Source organism: Citrus sinensis, chromosome 8 (assembly GCF_022201045.2).
Source record: "Citrus sinensis cultivar Valencia sweet orange chromosome 8, DVS_A1.0, whole genome shotgun sequence".
NCBI classification, from domain to species: domain Eukaryota; kingdom Viridiplantae; phylum Streptophyta; class Magnoliopsida; order Sapindales; family Rutaceae; genus Citrus; species Citrus sinensis.
Window position 1 is genome coordinate 21,968,958 of NC_068563.1, and position 18,637 is coordinate 21,987,594.

General features: G+C 35.7%; 2 protein-coding genes across 4 annotated transcripts; both read right to left on the reverse strand.

The window, feature by feature from the left end:
• Window positions 1-3,084: 3,084 nt before the first annotated feature.
• On the reverse strand, window positions 3,085-6,075 carry LOC102627396 (protein LEAD-SENSITIVE 1-like). Of its 3 annotated transcripts, XR_008050838.1 has the most exons (4): window positions 5,661-6,075; window positions 4,262-5,318; window positions 3,813-4,153; window positions 3,085-3,377 (listed from the first exon to the last, which is right to left on the reverse strand). XR_008050838.1 is itself a non-coding variant. In XM_052431751.1 (3 exons), the coding sequence occupies exons 1-3, from the start codon at window positions 4,380-4,382 to the stop codon at window positions 3,375-3,377; spliced, it is 465 nt and encodes a 154-aa protein (XP_052287711.1). In that variant the 5' UTR covers window positions 4,383-6,067; the 3' UTR covers window positions 3,140-3,374. The 3 variants fall into 3 exon arrangements, 2 of the variants coding, with proteins under 2 accessions (XP_052287711.1, XP_052287710.1); XM_052431751.1 differs by having other exon boundaries at window positions 3,140-3,377; window positions 4,262-6,067; XM_052431750.1 differs by lacking the exon at window positions 3,085-3,377 and having other exon boundaries at window positions 3,406-4,153; window positions 4,262-6,070.
• Window positions 6,076-14,002: 7,927 nt separating this feature from the next.
• On the reverse strand, window positions 14,003-14,667 carry LOC102611815 (3-ketoacyl-CoA synthase 1-like). Its single transcript, XM_052432771.1, has one exon. It carries the CDS (start codon window positions 14,665-14,667, stop codon window positions 14,158-14,160), a length of 510 nt encoding a protein of 169 aa, XP_052288731.1. The 3' UTR covers window positions 14,003-14,157.
• Between the last annotated feature and the right edge of the window lie 3,970 nt (window positions 14,668-18,637).

Below are 18,637 nucleotides of genomic sequence, written 5' to 3' on the forward strand. Positions count from 1 at the left end.
CAGAACGACCGACATCGTCTTTCGATCTCTTTCTAAATTTGAGCTTCATATTCAAAACATCATTTAATTTCTTATCTTTCTTATAATTGTAATGCATGTCATGTCATGTCATGCCATAAACTATTACCTAACAGTGAATATATGCATAGGTGATCTAGAAATTAGAAGTGGGATGTCCTCTTCGTGTGGTGATTGACTTAATTAGCAATTAACATAGTTTGGGTTGACTCATTATATTTCATTTCTGATATTTTTTAACTTATGAATTAAACACGGACATACTTTATGAGACTCGAATCCAAAACTTAGGGTTTTGATAAGATTACCCACTAACTAGTAGAGTTAGACCTTGGTCCATTCGATTTCTAATTTAACACAAAACTCATTTGATTTAATTCTACTACTCTACTATTTCACTTAAAATCTTTTCATTATTTGTACTTTTTCTGAATGTGCCCAATTAATAGTGAAAATAAATCATTGCTGCACTTAAAGTATTACTCGTTATCCATCTACCATTTACTTCATGTACACGAATATTACCATAATTAGTTTAAATGTACATGTAATATAAGAGTGATAGAAAAAGTGCAGTGCTCATGCAGTATCCAAATATTTTCCAAATCTACAATATGATTACTATGGTATAGTATTTCATTTGTGGTCTCAATATCATTAACTAATGACTTATATCATAAATACCGAATCAAACAAAGGTAAATAAAAGAGGGTCTATCAACCATACAAATATTACTTGAAATGCTCATAAAATTGCTCATACAAATCTTTTCATTATTTTTTAGCAAAAATCATACAATGGTACAAATCTTTGGAAAAAGATTTGAACAAGTTGCTTGTTCAAACATTATGATAGCATGTGACTCCTCTCAAGACTTTAATAGAGACATTTTACTACTATATGATTGTAAAATTCCTCTAAAAAGGAGAATCTATTTTTCGTTAGGAAAATGATAAACAAACTAAAGGAAGACTAAAGGACGACAGAAACGCAGCGTGGGCTTGCCGTTTCACGCGTTCCCTTAGTCTTCATTTAGTTTTGCATGGACCACAATAAATAATAAAATAAAGAATAAAAAAATGAAAAAGCAGCTCAAATTTCTTCCTTTTGTCATCTTCCTTTTCCTTATATGTTATTCTCCCCAGCCACTCATTTTCCTTAGTTTAATCCCCTCCACACATTTTTCTCGTTTGGATTTGTAACTTCATCCCCATTATTTCCAGCCATTTGCTTCGTTATCGAACGACAACCGCTTCTTGTTCTCGCCCAGCCGCTTCTTTTTTTTCTTTCTTTTGATTTGTAACTCCATCTCCATCATTTCGTGCTTAGTGAATTGTTAAATGTGCATATGACTGCTTGAATACTAAATTAGCAATACATAAAGTACAGATTATGGGTGATTAATTTATGCTTAAAACAATACAAAAGTATAGCCAACCCCTTTGCTCCCTGCCAAAAATAACATTAAAAATTCCATGTACCATTCAACGCAAAATCACATGTCATATATTTTCTTTTTGGTGAACTTGGTTTCCCTGAAACTTCTCAAATTGAAGAAAGGGTTGAAAAAAAGAATTGAGGCGACAAATGTCCTCAACTATCCACTAATTTTTCCTTGTTAAATGCAGAAGGAAAATGATAAATGCACAACTAAAAGAGAGGTGAGAGATGGAGAGAAAAAGAACAAGAAAATAAATTGATTGTTAAATGCTTTATTGGCTCACGTGCAATGTTTAATTTAATTTTTTAAATTGATTGTGGGCCCAATTTAAAATTCACGTGTGCTCATTTCTGAAGAGAGAGAGGCCATGTTTCTGTCTTTCTTTTGTCGTCCTTGAGTTTCAATAGCAGCACTCTTTTCATTATTGAATTATGCTTAGGTCATGCAAGCTAACTTCTGTTACATATAGAACTAGCTACTGATGCTCTGTGAAGCACATATACATTGCAATAAACTTCCTTTGTCCCTACAAGCTATTAGGCTGGCTGTTGCAACAAGTTATTAGGCTACATGTTGGAGAAAAATTAATGCACGATGAATGTTTTGTTAAGTCATAATAGTCTTCCTTTACTAGTAGCCAACCCTTGGTGTATAAATGAATACCCATTCATGCAAACTCTCTGTTGCAGCAACCTTGGTTTTGTTCTTCTTCTTCTTTATGCTCTTTTCTTCTCTCCTCTGCGTCTTGCAATTACTTAATTAACACACACACACATATATATATAAGCAATATTATGAATTACAATTTGCCACGTTGAAGTCCTTTGAGGAAGTGGATGCTTTCGTGGAATTTGAGGAACAAGGCCAGCATGAAAACGCGATGAAGATCCCATTTTGCAAATATGTTTGTTTTAGAGGCAGCTCTAATTTAAGGTTGTCGTAATTTTTCGTATTATACATAACAAGTGCATAATTAACCATAGATCTCCTATATATGCAGCTGTATGCCACAATATCGAGTGGATCAATCGCCATTAGACGAAGCCCATACCATGGGGAAGACCTTGCAAAACAAGATTGAGAAAGCCGCAGAAGTTGAACGAGCATTCGTTCATATGTACTGACTTGGCCACAAGCTACCCAGCAGTCAGCCATGATTGTTTCAACTCTTATTACTTCTTAGTCACCCATGTAACTGTTACTAGGACAAAGCCCAAAGAAAGCTACGTGATACCACTCGGGCAAGTCTCGAGAGACTTATAGGTACTATTATTTAATAGTTTAGAAAGTTAAGCAATTTTTTTATATTTATGAACACGGTGTTAGAGCCTGCGTCTAACTTTGAATCCTGGTTCATAACCATTCTGTAAATCAATCAAGTACGTTAATTGCACTACACGAAAAATATTTTTTGTCTTCGAACAATTGTTATCCAAAAAAATGAACTTGTAGTAACATGTAATCCATTTTTAATACATTAATTACATGCTAAGATAAAGACCCTTTTCGAAAAGAAAGAAAGGAGAGAAAAGATGGCAAGCACGCAAACTTAGTGCAAAACTGCAAACGTGTTAGGGGTCTTGTTGTTTTGGTTGCTGGACATCAAGTTACTTTTGGCAGGAGCGTAATGGTTTTCATATTTGATCATATGGATTTAAGTTGAAATCTTTAAAAGACACGCAGTAAAACAGAGACAAAGAATAAAATGCTCTACTTCATTTCATTGTATAAGCACAGTTCAATTCTTGCTGGCCAAAATGTTTGAACCAGACGGCTGCATGTTTATCTCCATTGTACCGTTGATCTTATCCTCACTTCTCATTGGCATTCTCGGTACTTTGCTGAGTCACTTGCCACGTCTGCCATATCAGGTTACATGTCACTTGTCTAGTAAGGTGCTTGTTAGGAGCTGCTTCACTGTGTCAATTCATCAAGCATTTAGTTCACTTCATCAAACACCTTCATCAGGAAAAGTCATTTGTACTCGGGTCGAGTATTTGAACTCTAAAAAATAATGAAATACCCAGCAACATACTTTCCAATGAAACGTTTTATTACTAAAATAATAACTCCAAAATAATATTACAGACAAAATAATAACTCCAAAATAACAAAAGGTTTTTACTAAATTGTAAAACATATTCAACCTACGCACGTCGTTTTTTTTTTTTCAGAAGATCGTCGAGATTACATTACATGATAAGCAGATAATGATTTATTGAACGCCGCAGCAGAAAATATGGCGCTCTATTTTGTAAGGAAAGCAACAGTCTTAGCCGTTAATATTATTGATTGCATGCTAAAGGCCAAGCCTGTTTTACACAAGGTAGCAAAATGCTCACAGTTGCTTACCAGTAGATTGTAGCCAGCACAAAAATCTTTCCTTTGTAGTTTGCTAGTGGCAAGTTCGATAACTTCCTCCGGTGACTTTATACAACCACCATTCTGTTTGACATACCGACGTACAATGCTACACTCATAATCATAGACATACAATGAGTGGCCATCCAAGAAGCAATCAAGACACGTTTTGATGGTTCCACAATTAAACCCTTTCTGGCACCCGTTGTTTTGGCATGTATCATGGTATAAACTTGATGCAGACGAGCTAGATTTCATTTTCGTTGATGAATATGCACTTCTTTTCCTGGGTCCATTGACATGAATTACCAAGTCATCGCCCACATATATTCCTGTACACGAAAAAGAGGAAATGCCAGATTCAGCACTGCGCATAAACAGGAAAAGTTACAATACATACAGACATTAGACTTCTCAATGAATACTAAAAGTAAGCTGACCATGATGATAGTAGAGACCATTCCACCTTTCAGTGCAAATGTGATCACCAGGTTTGAGCATTTCCCTACAAATGGCCCTGCATGTTTGGTCTCCCATTTTTGTCTCTTTTAAACCATCCATTGAATGGGGACAGTACAAATTTATACAAATGCTTTGAAATGTCAGCGAGACTTACAAATTTCCAAAATCTGCTACTACCCAACTCAAAAATTCATATCTTTGGTTACACATATCCAAAAATAAAATTTCCAGTTTTGACAGAGGAGACAACAAGAAATTTGTATTAAAATTAATAAGGCATTTAATGATCACAAAGTAACCCAAACTGACTCCCAATTCAGCTTCTGAAATTCTGAAAAAACAGTCTTTAGAAACTGCAGCACCAAACATTACTATTTTTATTTTATTTTTTTTCTAAAAGGTTAAAAATAACGAAATACAATATACAGAAAATAGACATGTAGACATATTGAAATAAAATTTCCTATAATTTATGGAAGCTATTAGGTTTACCAAATAAATTGTAGAAGTGAGGGCAACTGCTGAAAATTGAAATTTTCCAGCCCCACTATTGCAACTTCAAAACATCATAACAATTCATGCTTTAAGAATTTTTTAACATGAAACATATCAGCGAAAAGCTCAGGAAATCTATTTTAAAATTATAAAATTAATTTCACATGATTCCAGCTAAATCAAAAGATATTCAGTATAATATCCACACTGCTCACAGCATCTCAGGATTACTAAAAACATATTCTCATTAATTTCAAGAGTTAAACCTGTGCCAATAATTATCAATCAACTAACCAGCAAAACAGAGCATACTCATGGATTAAACAAACAATACCTCAAGATGTTTAGCCTCCCTCTTACACAAGCAAAGCCAACCAAAACACAAGGTAAAAAGGCCGCAAGCAAACTTCTTCCAAAATTAAAAGAAAACAGCACCCTTTTTTTTCCCTCTTCTTCTTCCTTTCAATGAAAATATTTTCTCCTCTCCCCTTTTTTTTTTTCTGAAACCGTGAAAGTGCAAAGAGGAACAAGAGTTTTGACCTTTTAACATAATAAAAAGAAATTAGTGGCTAAGAACTGTATTTTAAATCTGGAGCAATTCTCCAGCTAAAAATAAACTGTATTTTTCTTTTAGGATGGGTGATCTCTACAATGAACAGCCTCAAAGCAGTTTATTTCTCATTACCCACTTTAAATTTTACAATTTACTATTCCAATCCTCACCAATAAATCATGCCCACTAATATTTATTAACATCCAGATGAAACTTTTTGAGATAAAGAATAATCACACAAACTAAACTGAGAAGCAAAACAACATGAAACACAGAGAACTTGAAGCACAAAGAGAGTCAAACCAAAAATTAAGTAAAATAAAACAAACCTTTCAATCGGCTGAGACGGAAGTGTGTCAAGAGCAGATCGACGGCGCGGAGGCGACGACGACAGGTGGCGCTGGAAACGCGAGCAGAGCGACGGCAAATGGCTAATTCATGACGGCTTGTTTTGTGATGTCCGTTGATGGTCAGGTTTCAAGGGCTTTGCAATTTGATAATAGAACTCGTGTAAATGGCTTCATATATGAAAAAATTAAAGGGGTACAATTTGAGAATAAGGAATGGGAATTTCATTCCATGGAGAGTTGGAAATGGAATTCTCATTCCTGAATTGACCTACGGTTTAATCTTAAACACTCATATTTATTATTCATACATAGAATTCCAAAAATTCGTATTTGTAAATGCTTTGAGTACACGAATGATGATTCCCCAATTCTTTACATTCGAATTGGAGATTTGAGCGAGTTCTATGTGTGCCGATAAGTGATTTTAGTGCTATCGATGTTTAATTTAATTATCTTTCTTGACAAAATTTGCAATGAAATGCTCATGACAATTCACACACCCTACCTGCAAAAATATAGTGAAGCAGAACTCAAGACACAGTGACTTTGATTTAAAAGCAGAGTTACAGTAGCCACTAGCACTCTCGTAACAACAAGGGAATTCACAAAATGCTGTTGGGAGAACAAAGGAATGTGAAGCAACAATGAACTAGAGTTAACTAATAACCAAAATTTTCTCCGGCTCAAGTGTTAGCCTACTGAGTGTTCAGGATAGTTCGACAGAGCAGAGTACAACATCAAACTCTTCTTAAGCAGAGAACTTCAATAATATATCAGCTACATTTTCTAAAAAGTTAGGTCTCAATGGTGAAAACTTAACTCAACATTGCCTTCTTAATAACCGTAGTTCGAGCCACAGACAGAGCCGCAGCCTCCAGCATGGCCTGCATGTGCTGGATTAGAAAGGGATGATCTATACATAGATGCATATGGGTTATAACCTTTGTCTGCAGACCCACCCAGCCATGAAATTCTGCCATATGACAAAAAGAGTACCATCAGCTTAAAATCCAAAAGAGAGCGAGCACAAGAACACTATAAAGGCTACATGGAAAACAGCAGTCATAACATCCATACTGAAAATTAAAGAAGATAATAGCTGTATATTTTTTTTTTGATACATCTTCATATCAGATCATACTGATATGTCGTGAAGAGGGAGAGAGCGGGAAAACACGTTGAATGTGAGTCCATTAGGAAATATAATTTCACTTAGCCAAGAACAACAAAAAGAAAAACAACGATTACAATAAGTGTTAAATTGTGCTTTAGTCCTAAGGGCCCAAAGTGGTAATGTTTGTCTTCAATGCATCTCCAGCTACAAACATTACTTCTTTGGAGAGTGAAACTCTCAACTTTTCCTTCTTCATCCTGTGCTAGGCGGACACAGTTGAAGTGCTTATCATTGGAACCTGCATGCAAAGGCGAAGCTAATTTAGATAATTTCTCATGAACTATAACAAAATAAGCAAAAGAAGTAATATTCACGAGTTTAAGGTAAAGATAGTTTCGATTTCACAGTAACGTTTATATTAATGAGTCTTAGGTGCTAATATCCGCACTCTTACAAAGTATATGAATCAACGATCAATTTATAACACTATAAATCCTTCTTCAACGTTACTATAATGTACTGTACAGAAACTTTCATGAAGAGTATGAATTCATATTATACTAGGATTAGTTTCCTTATTAACTAAAGTTTAAGACTTTTAAATTCCTTTCTAATTTAGAATTTTGTTTCCCTTTCAATTTAGGATTTTGTTTTACTTCATGAATTAGGATAATTACTACTACTATAAATAGCTCCCTCTTGTAGCCTTTGAGGGCAGAGAATTTTGAGTTTAATAATATTTCAATTTTTAAATTTCATTGTGAGTATTTGAACAGTTAATTCTCGGTATTCTGCGGCATCAACGAGTCTTAACCCCTAAATTCGCGGTATTCTTTTGAATCAACGTGAATTTAATTGTTCTTTTGTTCCGGTATTCTCTAGAATCAACGGAATATTTTGAACATTAAACTTTCGCTGCATCAGCTTGGTATCAGAGCCAAAACCTGGTATTACTCATCTAACCCATCTACCACCAAACGTTTTCCTTTCTCTTTTTGTTTTTTTCCGTTTAGTTAAAAAAAAAAAAACCACTTTTTCAGACAAACCACCACCACCATCTTACCAACCCAAAATCTTTCAGATCCACCCACCCTTACTCGATTTCCGACCACCATCATCGGCAATCTAAAACTTTTTGCTTAATTACAGTTTCGGCCTAAAATTTTTATTTACTTTCAGTTTAACCCCACTACCTTTTTAAACCCGAATTTGAAAAAAATGCCTCCAAGAAAAGCTCGTGATGCTCATACTACAACTTACAATCAAGAAGATGTTTCGAAAGATGAATCCCTGGCTAGTATGACAGCCAGAATTGATATGTTAGCTGCACAAATGGCACGAATAGCAGAGTTACTTGACGAACGCCATTGTACTCCAGAACGTGAAGACAAATCAAGTGGAAGCTTTGCTAACCCATTCTCTGGGCGTCGACCTAAAACTGAGTCTATTGATGACAGAAGATGGGAATCTAGGTTGAGAATTGACATTCCCGAATTTCAAGGAAGTGGTCGACCTGAAGAATTATTAGACTGGATTAACGCCATTGAGGAAGTTTTCGAATACAAAGAAGTTCCTGAAAATAAACTAGTTTCGCTTGCTGCAACTCGATTTCGTGGAAGAGCAGCAGCTTGGTGGCAACAAACTAAGCTCACAAGGATTAGGCAAGGCAAAAAGAAGATTGATTCTTGGGAAAAGTTCAAGAAGCACTTGCATGGAGCATTCTTGCCGCATAATTACGCCAAACTGTTATACCAACAGCTACAGAATTTAAGGCAAGGTAATCGATCAGTGGATGATTACACTACAGAATTCCATTGGTTGGTATAGGGATGGCAATGGGCACCGCTCGCAGCGGGTTTGCCATTACCAAACCCAAACCCGCACAAAATTTAAATTACCAAACCCACCCGCAATCCGCAGTGGGTTTTTATTTTTTTACAAAAACCCACCCGCAACGGGTTTTAACAATTACCAAACCCGCAATGGTATCCGGCGGATTTTTTGCGGGTTTCTGTATTTAAAATCACAAATGTTTAATATATAAATTTATAATAATAACCTCAAATTCCATATAACATACTCAATTTTATATTTAAATAATGTAAATGAAAAATTAAAATTTCCACATCAATTCAACACAAATTCTCAAATTTAAGTATAAATTACACAAATCCATTTAAAAAACACAAACTAGTATATAAAAATAATAATTACATTTCATATTATCATTTAAAACAAGCTCCAAGAGAAGATATTCATTTCATTCACCACCATAAGCATCCATCCAACACAATGCCTATAATAATAATTAAGATTAATATTTTCAAATACTAATTCGAAGGAAAATGCCTTTAGTTGTCTTTAGATTATGACTTTAGAATAGGATATAGGCCACATACACACATACACAACTTTGAGCCTTTGGCTATTTGGTAATTTAATTAATGACATTATTTTCTTTATACATTTTTAGATTTAAATTAAATTAAAAATATTTGAAAAAAATATTGCGGGTTTGGTGGATATCCATGTGGGTATCCACCGGATATAAGGCTAATACCAAACCCACCCGCATCCATGTGCGGGTTTTAATTTATAATACTAAACCCGCCCGCAACGGGTAAAATTACCCGCAACGGGTGGGTTTTGGCGGGTGGGTTTGGGCGGGTTTGCTGGTTTGCGGGTACAATTGCCATCCCTAGGTTGGTAGCACGCAATGACTTGACAGAGACAGCATAACAACAGGTTTCCCGCTACATTGGAGGCCTACGATCTCAATTTCAAGACCAATTAAATTTACTTGACCTATACTCTATTTCAGAGGCACACCAACAAGCCTTGCAGTTGGAGAAGCAATTTAGTCGACGTACTAATGACTCAAGCTTTCGGGGTGCTCGAATTATTGTTCGTGATAATTCAATCCCGACTTCCCAATTTCGTAATTTCACCCCTCCAAATCCTCCAAATAAAACTAGTAAACCTAGTGAAAACGGTCAAAGCAGCAAAACTCAATTCTCGGGTTCGGGATTACATTGTTTTAATTGCGGAGAAAATGGGCACCGAATGACAGAATGTAAAAAGGGAGGAAAATATGGTAAAGGGTTATTCGTAGGCACAGAGGAAAGTGAAGACTACCAGGAGGAAGAAACTGAAGAGTTCGCTGTAGAGCCAACTTTTGATAGTAGTGGTAGCGCTCAATCTGTTGAAGAACATAGTGATAGTGGGCCAATGTTGATCGTAAACCGCGCATTCTTCACTCCTAAAGGTCAAGACAAAGACAAGTGGCTACGACAGAATATCTTTCAGACTACTTGCACAATCGGGGGTAAAGTATGTCGTATGGTCATAGACTCAGGCAGTTGCGAGAATGTCATTTCGGAAGAAGTCATAACAAAGCTAAATTTAAAGACAGAACCTCATCAAACTCCATACAAGCTCACATGGCTGAAGAAGGGAAATCAAGTGACAGTATCGAAACGTTGCTTAGTTTTCTTATCCATTGGTTCAATTTATAAAGACAAAATTTAGTGTGATGTTGTGGCTATGGATGCTTGTCATCTATTACTGGGTAGACCTTGGCAATATGATCGAAACGTAGTACATGATGGGAAGAGAAACACCTACAGCTTTATGTTTAACAACACCAAGATCGTTCTCCTACCTAACAAGGAGTTTACTCTCCAGCAAGACTTGAGTAATTATTTGTTAGGCAAGAAGCAATTTATAGATGTTGTAGCAGAGACAAAGAGAGTCTACATTTTATTGGGAATAGAGAGTAACGGTGGTTCTAAGATTCCTGAAGCTGTGACACCTATTCTGGCGGAATTTCAAGATTTGTTCCCCAATGAGCTACCACAGGGTTTACCACCTCTGCGGGATATACAACACCAAATTGATTTGGTACCAGGTTCTACATTACCAAATCGACCTCATTATCGTATGAGTCCTACAGAACATGAAGAATTAAGGCGCCAAGTGGAAGAGTTACTAGAAAAGGGATTTATCCGTGAAAGTCTTAGTCCCTGTGTAGTTCCTGCTTTATTGACTCCAAAGAAAGATGGTTCTTGGAGGATGTGCGTGGACAGTCGAGCTATCAATAAAATTACAGTTCGATATCGTTTTCCAATCCCTCGATTAGACGACTTGTTAGATCAACTCAGTGGAGCAACAATTTTTACCAAACTTGATTTGAAGAGTGGCTACCATCAAATTCGAATACGGCCTGGAGATGAATGGAAAACAGCTTTTAAAATTCGCGAAGGGTTATACGAGTGGTTGGTAATGCCGTTTGGCTTATCCAATGCTCCGAGTACTTTTATGCGAGTCATGAATCAAGTTCTTCGCCCTTTCATTGGAATGTTTGTGGTTGTTTACTTCGATGATATACTTATATATAGCACCAGTCACGAGTTACATCTACAACATTTGAGAGAAGTACTTTCAGCCTTAAGAGCAGCAAGTTTATACACAGCAGTAAAAAAATGTATTTTCTTGACAGAGAAAGTATTATTTTTGGGATATGTGGTATCGAAGGATGGTATATCTGTTGACCAATCAAAAGTGGATGCTATTCGAGATTGGCCTCAGACAACTACTTTATCCGCCACCAGAAGTTTCCATGGATTGGCCTCTTTTTACAGGCGATTCATTCCTCATTTCAGTACTATTATGGCACCAATCACGGATTGCATGAAAGGAGGACAATTCTCTTGGACAGAGGCAGCTACTAAGGCATTCAAGATTATCAAAGAAAAGTTGATTATTGCCCCAGTACTTGCCCTACCAGATTTTTCGCTCACTTTTGAGGTTCATTGTGATGCTTCTAAAGTCGGCATTGGAGCTGTTCTTAGCCAACAGGGTAAACCTATAGCTTATTTCAGTGAGAAGTTGAATGGAGCAAAGACACACTACAGCACTTATGACGTGGAATTTTACGCAGTAATCCAAGTGTTAAAACATTGGCGACATTATCTAGTTCATAAAGACTTTGTTTTATACACTGACCATGCAGCGTTAAAATACCTTAATAGTCAAGACAAGCTCTCTCACAGACATGTCACGTGGACAGCATTCCTTCAACAATTTACTTTTGTGGTGAAGCATACCTCTGGTGAATCCAACCGGGTAGCAGATGCACTTAGTCGACGAACATCTTTATTGACACAGATGCATAATCAAGTTCTCGGATTTGACACATTTCGAGAGTTATATGCTTCTGATCCTTACTTTACTCCTATATTAGAAGACGTTGTTGCAGGGTTTCGCTCAGATTATCATTTACATGATGAATTCCTTTTCAAGAGTAATCAGTTGTGTGTTCCTGACTCCAGTTTGAGATTGAAAATCATTTCAGAGTTACATAACGAAGGGCACATGGGTCGTGACAAAACTCTAGCTCTAATCGCCAACACTTATTTTTGGCCTACTATGAGGCGTGAAGTCTATCACTATGTCGAGACTTGTCGCATTTGTCAAGTTTCCAAGGGCGCAGCAACTAATGCTGGGTTATATATGCCGCTGCCGATTCCAACACAACCTTGGGCTGACATTAGCATGGATTTTGTTTTGGGATTACCCCGCACTTAGAGGGGTATGGATTCAATATTTGTTGTTGTTGATCGATTCTCAAAAATGGGTCACTTCATTGCTTGCAAGAAGACTACAGACGCTTTGACTATTGCTCACCTATTTTTCAAGGAAGTCTATCGATTGCACGGTTTACCAAGTTCTATAGTATCTGACCGGGATACACGATTTCTTAGCCATTTTTGGAAGACATTATGGAAGTTGACTAATACTCGCCTGAATTTTAGTAGTGCTTACCACCCACAAACAGATGGTCAAACTGAAGTTGTCAACCGCTCTTTAAGAAACCATCTACGTAGTCTAGTTGGTGATAACTTGAAGATGTGGGATCAGAAGTTATATCAAGTCGAGTTTACTTATAACCGTGCAGTTAAGCGTAGTACTGGTTTAAGCCCTTTTCAGGTGAATTACGGATATAATCCACGAGCTCCTATCGACTTGGCTCCAGTTCCAGATTTAGTTCGCAAAAGCGGTAAAGCAGAAGACTTTATTGAGCAGCTTCAGAAGATTCATGAAACTACGCAAGAGTCTTTGAAGCAGACAACCGAAGGTTATAAAATTATGGCAGACAAAAAGCGTCGACCTTTAGAATTACAAGTAGGAGATCTTGTTTGGGCTATCCTAACTAAAGATAAATTCTCAGTTGGTGAGTACAACAAGCTTTCTGCCAGGAAAATTGGCCCTTTGGAGATTATCGAGAAGATAAATCCTAATGCATACAGATTAAAGCTTCCTAGTCATATCCGCACCGCAGATGTCTTTAATGTCAAGCATCTTATTCCTTACAGAGGTGATCATGATGAAGATGTTATTGCTGACAATCCGAATTCGAGGGCGAATTCTCTTCACCCTGGGGGGAATGATGAAGAGTAGGAATTCATATTATACTATGATTAGTTTCCTTATTAACTAAAGTTTAAGACTTTTAAATTCCTTTCTAATTTAGAATTTTGTTTCCCTTTCAATTTAGGATTTTGTTTTACTTCATGAATTAGGATAATTACTACTACTATAAATAGCTCCCTCTTGTAGCCTTTGAGGGCAGAGAATTTTGAGTTTAATAATATTTCAATTTTCAAATCTCTTTGTGAGTATTTGAACAGTTAATTCTCGGTATTCTGCGGCATCAACGAGTCTTAACCCCTAAATTCGCGGTATTTTTTTGAATCAACGTGAATTTAATTGTTCTTTTGTTCCGGTATTCTCTAGAATCAACGGAATATTTTGAACATTAAACTTCCACTGCATCAAACTTTTATAGTATTGTACTGTAAAGCTTTACAGTATTGTAAAGTTCCTTTACAGCACTGTAAAAGAATTGATCCGAACGTCGGCAAAGATTCATATTCTTGTTAACCCCTTGAAAGTTCATATAGTCCCAATAACTATTTTTTTTTTTTGAAAGGTTAATTATTTTAAAATTAAAATAAGTTTCCAGTTTCGACACTGCCTGTATGGGTTCGAACTAAATGAGTCAGTACACACTTGGAGTGGGACCGGTCACGTGCCTTGTTTGATAAAAGCAAAGCAGATGCACCCACCCGGAAGAGACAGTTGGTTAGCAACACTTACGACGACTGCATAGGAGAAATCAGCCACCACCATCCGGAAGAGACAGGTTCTTACCAGAATACCAAGAATGAGTAATATTTTCAGTACTTACGACGACTGCATAGGAGCTATGCTTTCCTTTTAAGGAGGGACCAAGCGAGCTTGGCGGATATGAGGCTTGCACTACAGGCCATGCCACCAAGATTGTAGGTCTTGATGTCTGTTCTAAGCTTGTAACGATTCACTATCTTGGAAGAAAAGAGATGGGACTGGATTGAGTAAGCTGCAGTTCACGATAAGGGTTCTAACATCACTAGTTTTGAGATCAGTTTTGTCAAAAAGAGAATCAAGTGCACCTAACATGACTGATTCAGCCTCGGACCGAGCTTGATCAAAGGAAAGATTGGGAGGTGAGGATGTTGCTCCCCTTGGTAAATACGTTTCATCACCAATACAAGCCCGGTTCGCTATACGTTTCTGGAAATGAAACGAGTCCTCTTGGAACAAGCCTCTATTTTCGGTCACTTTCAAGACCTTGTCGACCGAAGCTTTGAGTTCATCATCTGGTTTGTAACACGAGAAGTCGACTAGGTAGACCGGCCTGGAACGCTTGGACCAGAAGAGCACTGCGAAGGGTAGAATAATTAGTGTAGTGGAAACTGCAGGTTGTTGTAACTCGGCCATCCGGTTCAGTTCTAGACCGGTGAGCTGGACCGCAGTTGCACGAGTACCCATTTTTCCCATGCTTAATTGTGAATTATGGTATAACAAGCGTCCATAAGGGAAAATAAATAAATAATACTAAAGAACAATGTTGAAAAGTAAATTTTAAAAACCCTATCCATCTTTATATAGTAAATCGATTGGGCTTGAAAATTTTAAATGTTCTTCTTTGTTAGTAGTTGCAAGAAGAGCTAGAATAGATAGGTAAAAAACCAAAGTTGGTTGGTGTGAGTGGTTCGACATTCTCACTCCTTAAGAGAGGTTAGGGGTTCAAGTCCTGCTCTCGTATGAAATCATCACTTTGGCCAGCATTTTACCCCTTATAGGCCGACCCGGTGCGAGCGGAGATTAGTCTGTGTTGTGATACGGACTTAAATGTACCTCCCATAATTAAGGCCCACTCAAGACCACCTCGTGGTTCAAACAAAAAAAAAAAAAGAATATATAGGTAAAATGGGTAGTTTCAAAAATTTGCAGCATGATAGAGTGAGGGAGGGGCTGAGACGTTGAGGCCCAATGGCTATGTTATACAGCCTTGCCAACCCTCACGGAATTATGCAGATAATAAAGTGTTAAAAAGTTTAATTTCCTTTTTATTAGAGTCGACTAAGTACTTAGGTTTTAGTCGATATCCAATTGATCTGTATTTTCAAAAACTGTTCAAGAGATCCATCTGGTTACTTTTATTGTTGGTACTTGATAGATCTAACTTTTGAAGGATAAAATAATTTTTTTTCTAAATAAAATTTACAATTCAATTAAATCTGACATGCAACAAGTGAGAAGTAAAGAATAATCAATTTTATCAGAGACAGATATATAACATAGACAATTTAAATAATCTTTTAAAATACAAAGACTAATAGTTCGATAATTGACATAATTGCTAAGTGCTAATTAAACAAGTATTTTTCCCTACATTTTAGTTCAAAATGTGAGGAAAATATTCATATCCAATATTGGATATTTTTCTTCAAATCTTTAACCGAGGACTTTGAAGAATTCATGTGAATATATTTGTTCCCATCGACAATCAAATACAATTCACAAGTTGAATATCACGCCTTCGGGGAAAAAGGCAATTTCCTGTAACAAATGGATTAATTATATATGTTGACAGTTTATTTAGTGGTTAAAAAAGAAACTCTATCCATCAACCTATATTTTCATATAGACTAATGTGAGGCAAACTCATATAAAAGTGACAATACAGTGTTTGTTAGTTAGAAGTTCCAATCAACCCACCTATTAATCTATATATTAATTTCCTAACATTGTATTTAGGGCTATGCGTGTTAAAAAGCAATTGAAACAGACAATTAGACGCTGCCCAATGCTCCAGCTAGTTTGCTTTTTAACATTGACATCTTCTCTCTCAATGAAAAGGTCAAATAGAAATAGTAATTGGACGGCACTGGTGGAGGGTTATGGCAGTGCTGGAGCTAAGCTGTTGATGGATGGCATTTACGCTTGCTTTGGCGCTTGTCTTTTTGCTTTTAAGGCATCAGCAGACTGCATCACACATGGCACTCAGATGGTATAGGCGCCGTATTTTGCAGTGGGCAAAGCCAAAGTTACGACGAACTTATTTTTCTTAGGCCAAACTAAAATAATCTTCGATAAATTAATGTATATATTTATCGAGATTAAGATGAAATTTTTATGTGCTAATATAAACATTATTAATTTTATTGAGATTATGGTCAATATATGAACATTACGTATTCTGTACTTCACTCACTAAGTCTTGACTCTTGACAACATCAACTGGATGTCGTTCTTGTCTTCTTGGCATGAATAATTTCAACAGACATGTAGTTAATATGCGAAGGACTTGTTAGTTCTAAGAGCACACGACGACCGACATCGTCTTTCGATCTCTTTCTAAATTTGAGCTTCACATTCAAAACATCATTTAATTTCTTATCTATCTTTCTAAATTTGGTAATGCATGTCATGTCATGCCATAAACTATTACCTAACAGTGAACATATGCATGGGTGATTTAGAAATTAGAAGTAAGACCATTGTCCTGTTCGTGTGGTGGTTGACATACTTAGCAATTAACATAGTTTGATTTGAATCATTATATTTCATTTCCTTTTTTAAAAAAATTATTAATTAAACATACGCACTCTATGTGAGATTCGGACCCAAAACTTAGGGTCATAATAAAATTACCCACTAACTAGTAGAGATAGGCCTTAGTCCATTTCATTTCTAATTCCACACAAAACTCATTTGGTTTGATTCTAGTACTGCAATATTTCACTTAAAACCTTTTCATTATTGTACTTTTTCCAAATATCCCCAATTAATAGTGAAAATAAATCTTTGCTGGACTTGAGGGGTGTTCAGAATTTAATTCGATCCACTCAAAATGTTTGATCTGTAGAAACTCGATCCATAAAAATCTAATTCGTGGATTGTATTGAATTAAAAATTTAAAAATTCGCAATCAGTGGATTGGAATTTGGATATGGATTTTACTTCTGTAAATCCGCAAAATCCGCGAATCTGCAAACAAAATAAAAAAAATTAAACTTGTAAATATAACATTATACTTACTAATAAATAAATAAGTTAAAATCTAATTACATTAACACCATATTATAACTTATCTGATAATAATATAAAATAAAAATAATTAAATAAAAAAATATAACTTCCTAAACAATTAATTTTTATGTACTGATCTAAACAAATGAGATTTTTTTTTGATGTTTTGTATTTTGAAACTTTGAATGTATTTCTAGTTTTATTTAAACAATTTATTTATTTAAATCTTATTTAATTTTGAATTTGATTGGTAGTAAAAAAAATTATATTAATTTTTTATTTAGTTAGTTCATAGATAAGATATAATTAAAAAAAATTAGCCTACAAATCAATCCGTAAAATGGTGGATTAGATATGGGTTTGGTCAAATCCGCATTCGATACGCAGACGTATGGACTGAATTTGAATTGAATTTCACCAATTTGTAGATTGGATTGGATTAAAATTTATAATCCGCAAAATTATGAATCGGATATGAATTGATGTCCAATCCGCAAAATTTAATCCACGAACACTCCTATTGTAATTAATGCATCACTCCTTAACCATTTACTATTCACTATATGTATCTTAATATTATCATAATTGATTGAAATGTACATGTAATTAAGAGTGATAGTAAAAAGTCCAGCGCTCCTGCAGTATCAAGTCTTTTCCAAAACTACGATACAAATACTACAGTACAGTATTTCACTTGTGGTCTCAATGTCATTAATTAATGACTGATATCATAAATACCGAAGCAAACAAAGGTAAGCGAAAGAGGGTCTATCAACCATACAAATATTACTTGAAATGCTCATAAAATTGGCCCTACAAATCTTTTCATTATTTTTTTAGCAAAAATCATACAATGATACAAATCTTTGGAAAAAGATTTGAACATGTTGCCTGTTCAAACATTATGACTAGACTGCATGTGACTCCTCCCAAAACTTTAATAGAGATATTTTACTACATCATGGTACAATGCCTCTAAAAAAGACAATATATTTTTCATTATTGAATTATGCTGTTGTCATGCAAGGTAACTTTCCGTTACACATATAGAACGACTGATGCTCTATGAAGGACATGTACGTTGCAATAAACTTTCTTTGTCCCTACAAGTCATTAAGCTGGCTGTTGGAGAAAAATTAATGCGCGATAAATGTTTTGTTACATCATAATAATCTTGGTGTCTAAATAAATACCCATTCATGCAAACGCTGTGTTGCAGCAACCTTGGTTCTGTTCTTCTCCTTCTTTATGCTCTTTTCTTCTCTCCTCTGCTTCTTGCAGTTACCTAATTAACACACACACACACACGCGTATATAAATATAGATATAGATATAGATATATCGATGCATAATTTTATTAATAGAGCAAAAAAGGAATATTATGAGTTACAATTTGCCATGTTCAAGTCCTTTGAGGAAGTGG

Excerpts from the sequence above, each read along its gene's own strand:
- LOC102627396 (XM_052431750.1), bottom strand. The coding sequence starts at position 4,382 with ATGGATGGTTTAAAAGAGACAAAAATGGGAGACCAAACATGCAGGGCC. Across the intron at positions 4,154-4,261 it reads TGGTCTCTACTATCATCATG|GAATATATGTGGGCGATGAC; the intron begins GTCAGCTTACTT and ends TTTCGTGTACAG.
- LOC102611815 (XM_052432771.1), bottom strand. The coding sequence starts at position 14,667 with ATGGGTACTCGTGCAACTGCGGTCCAGCTCACCGGTCTAGAACTGAAC.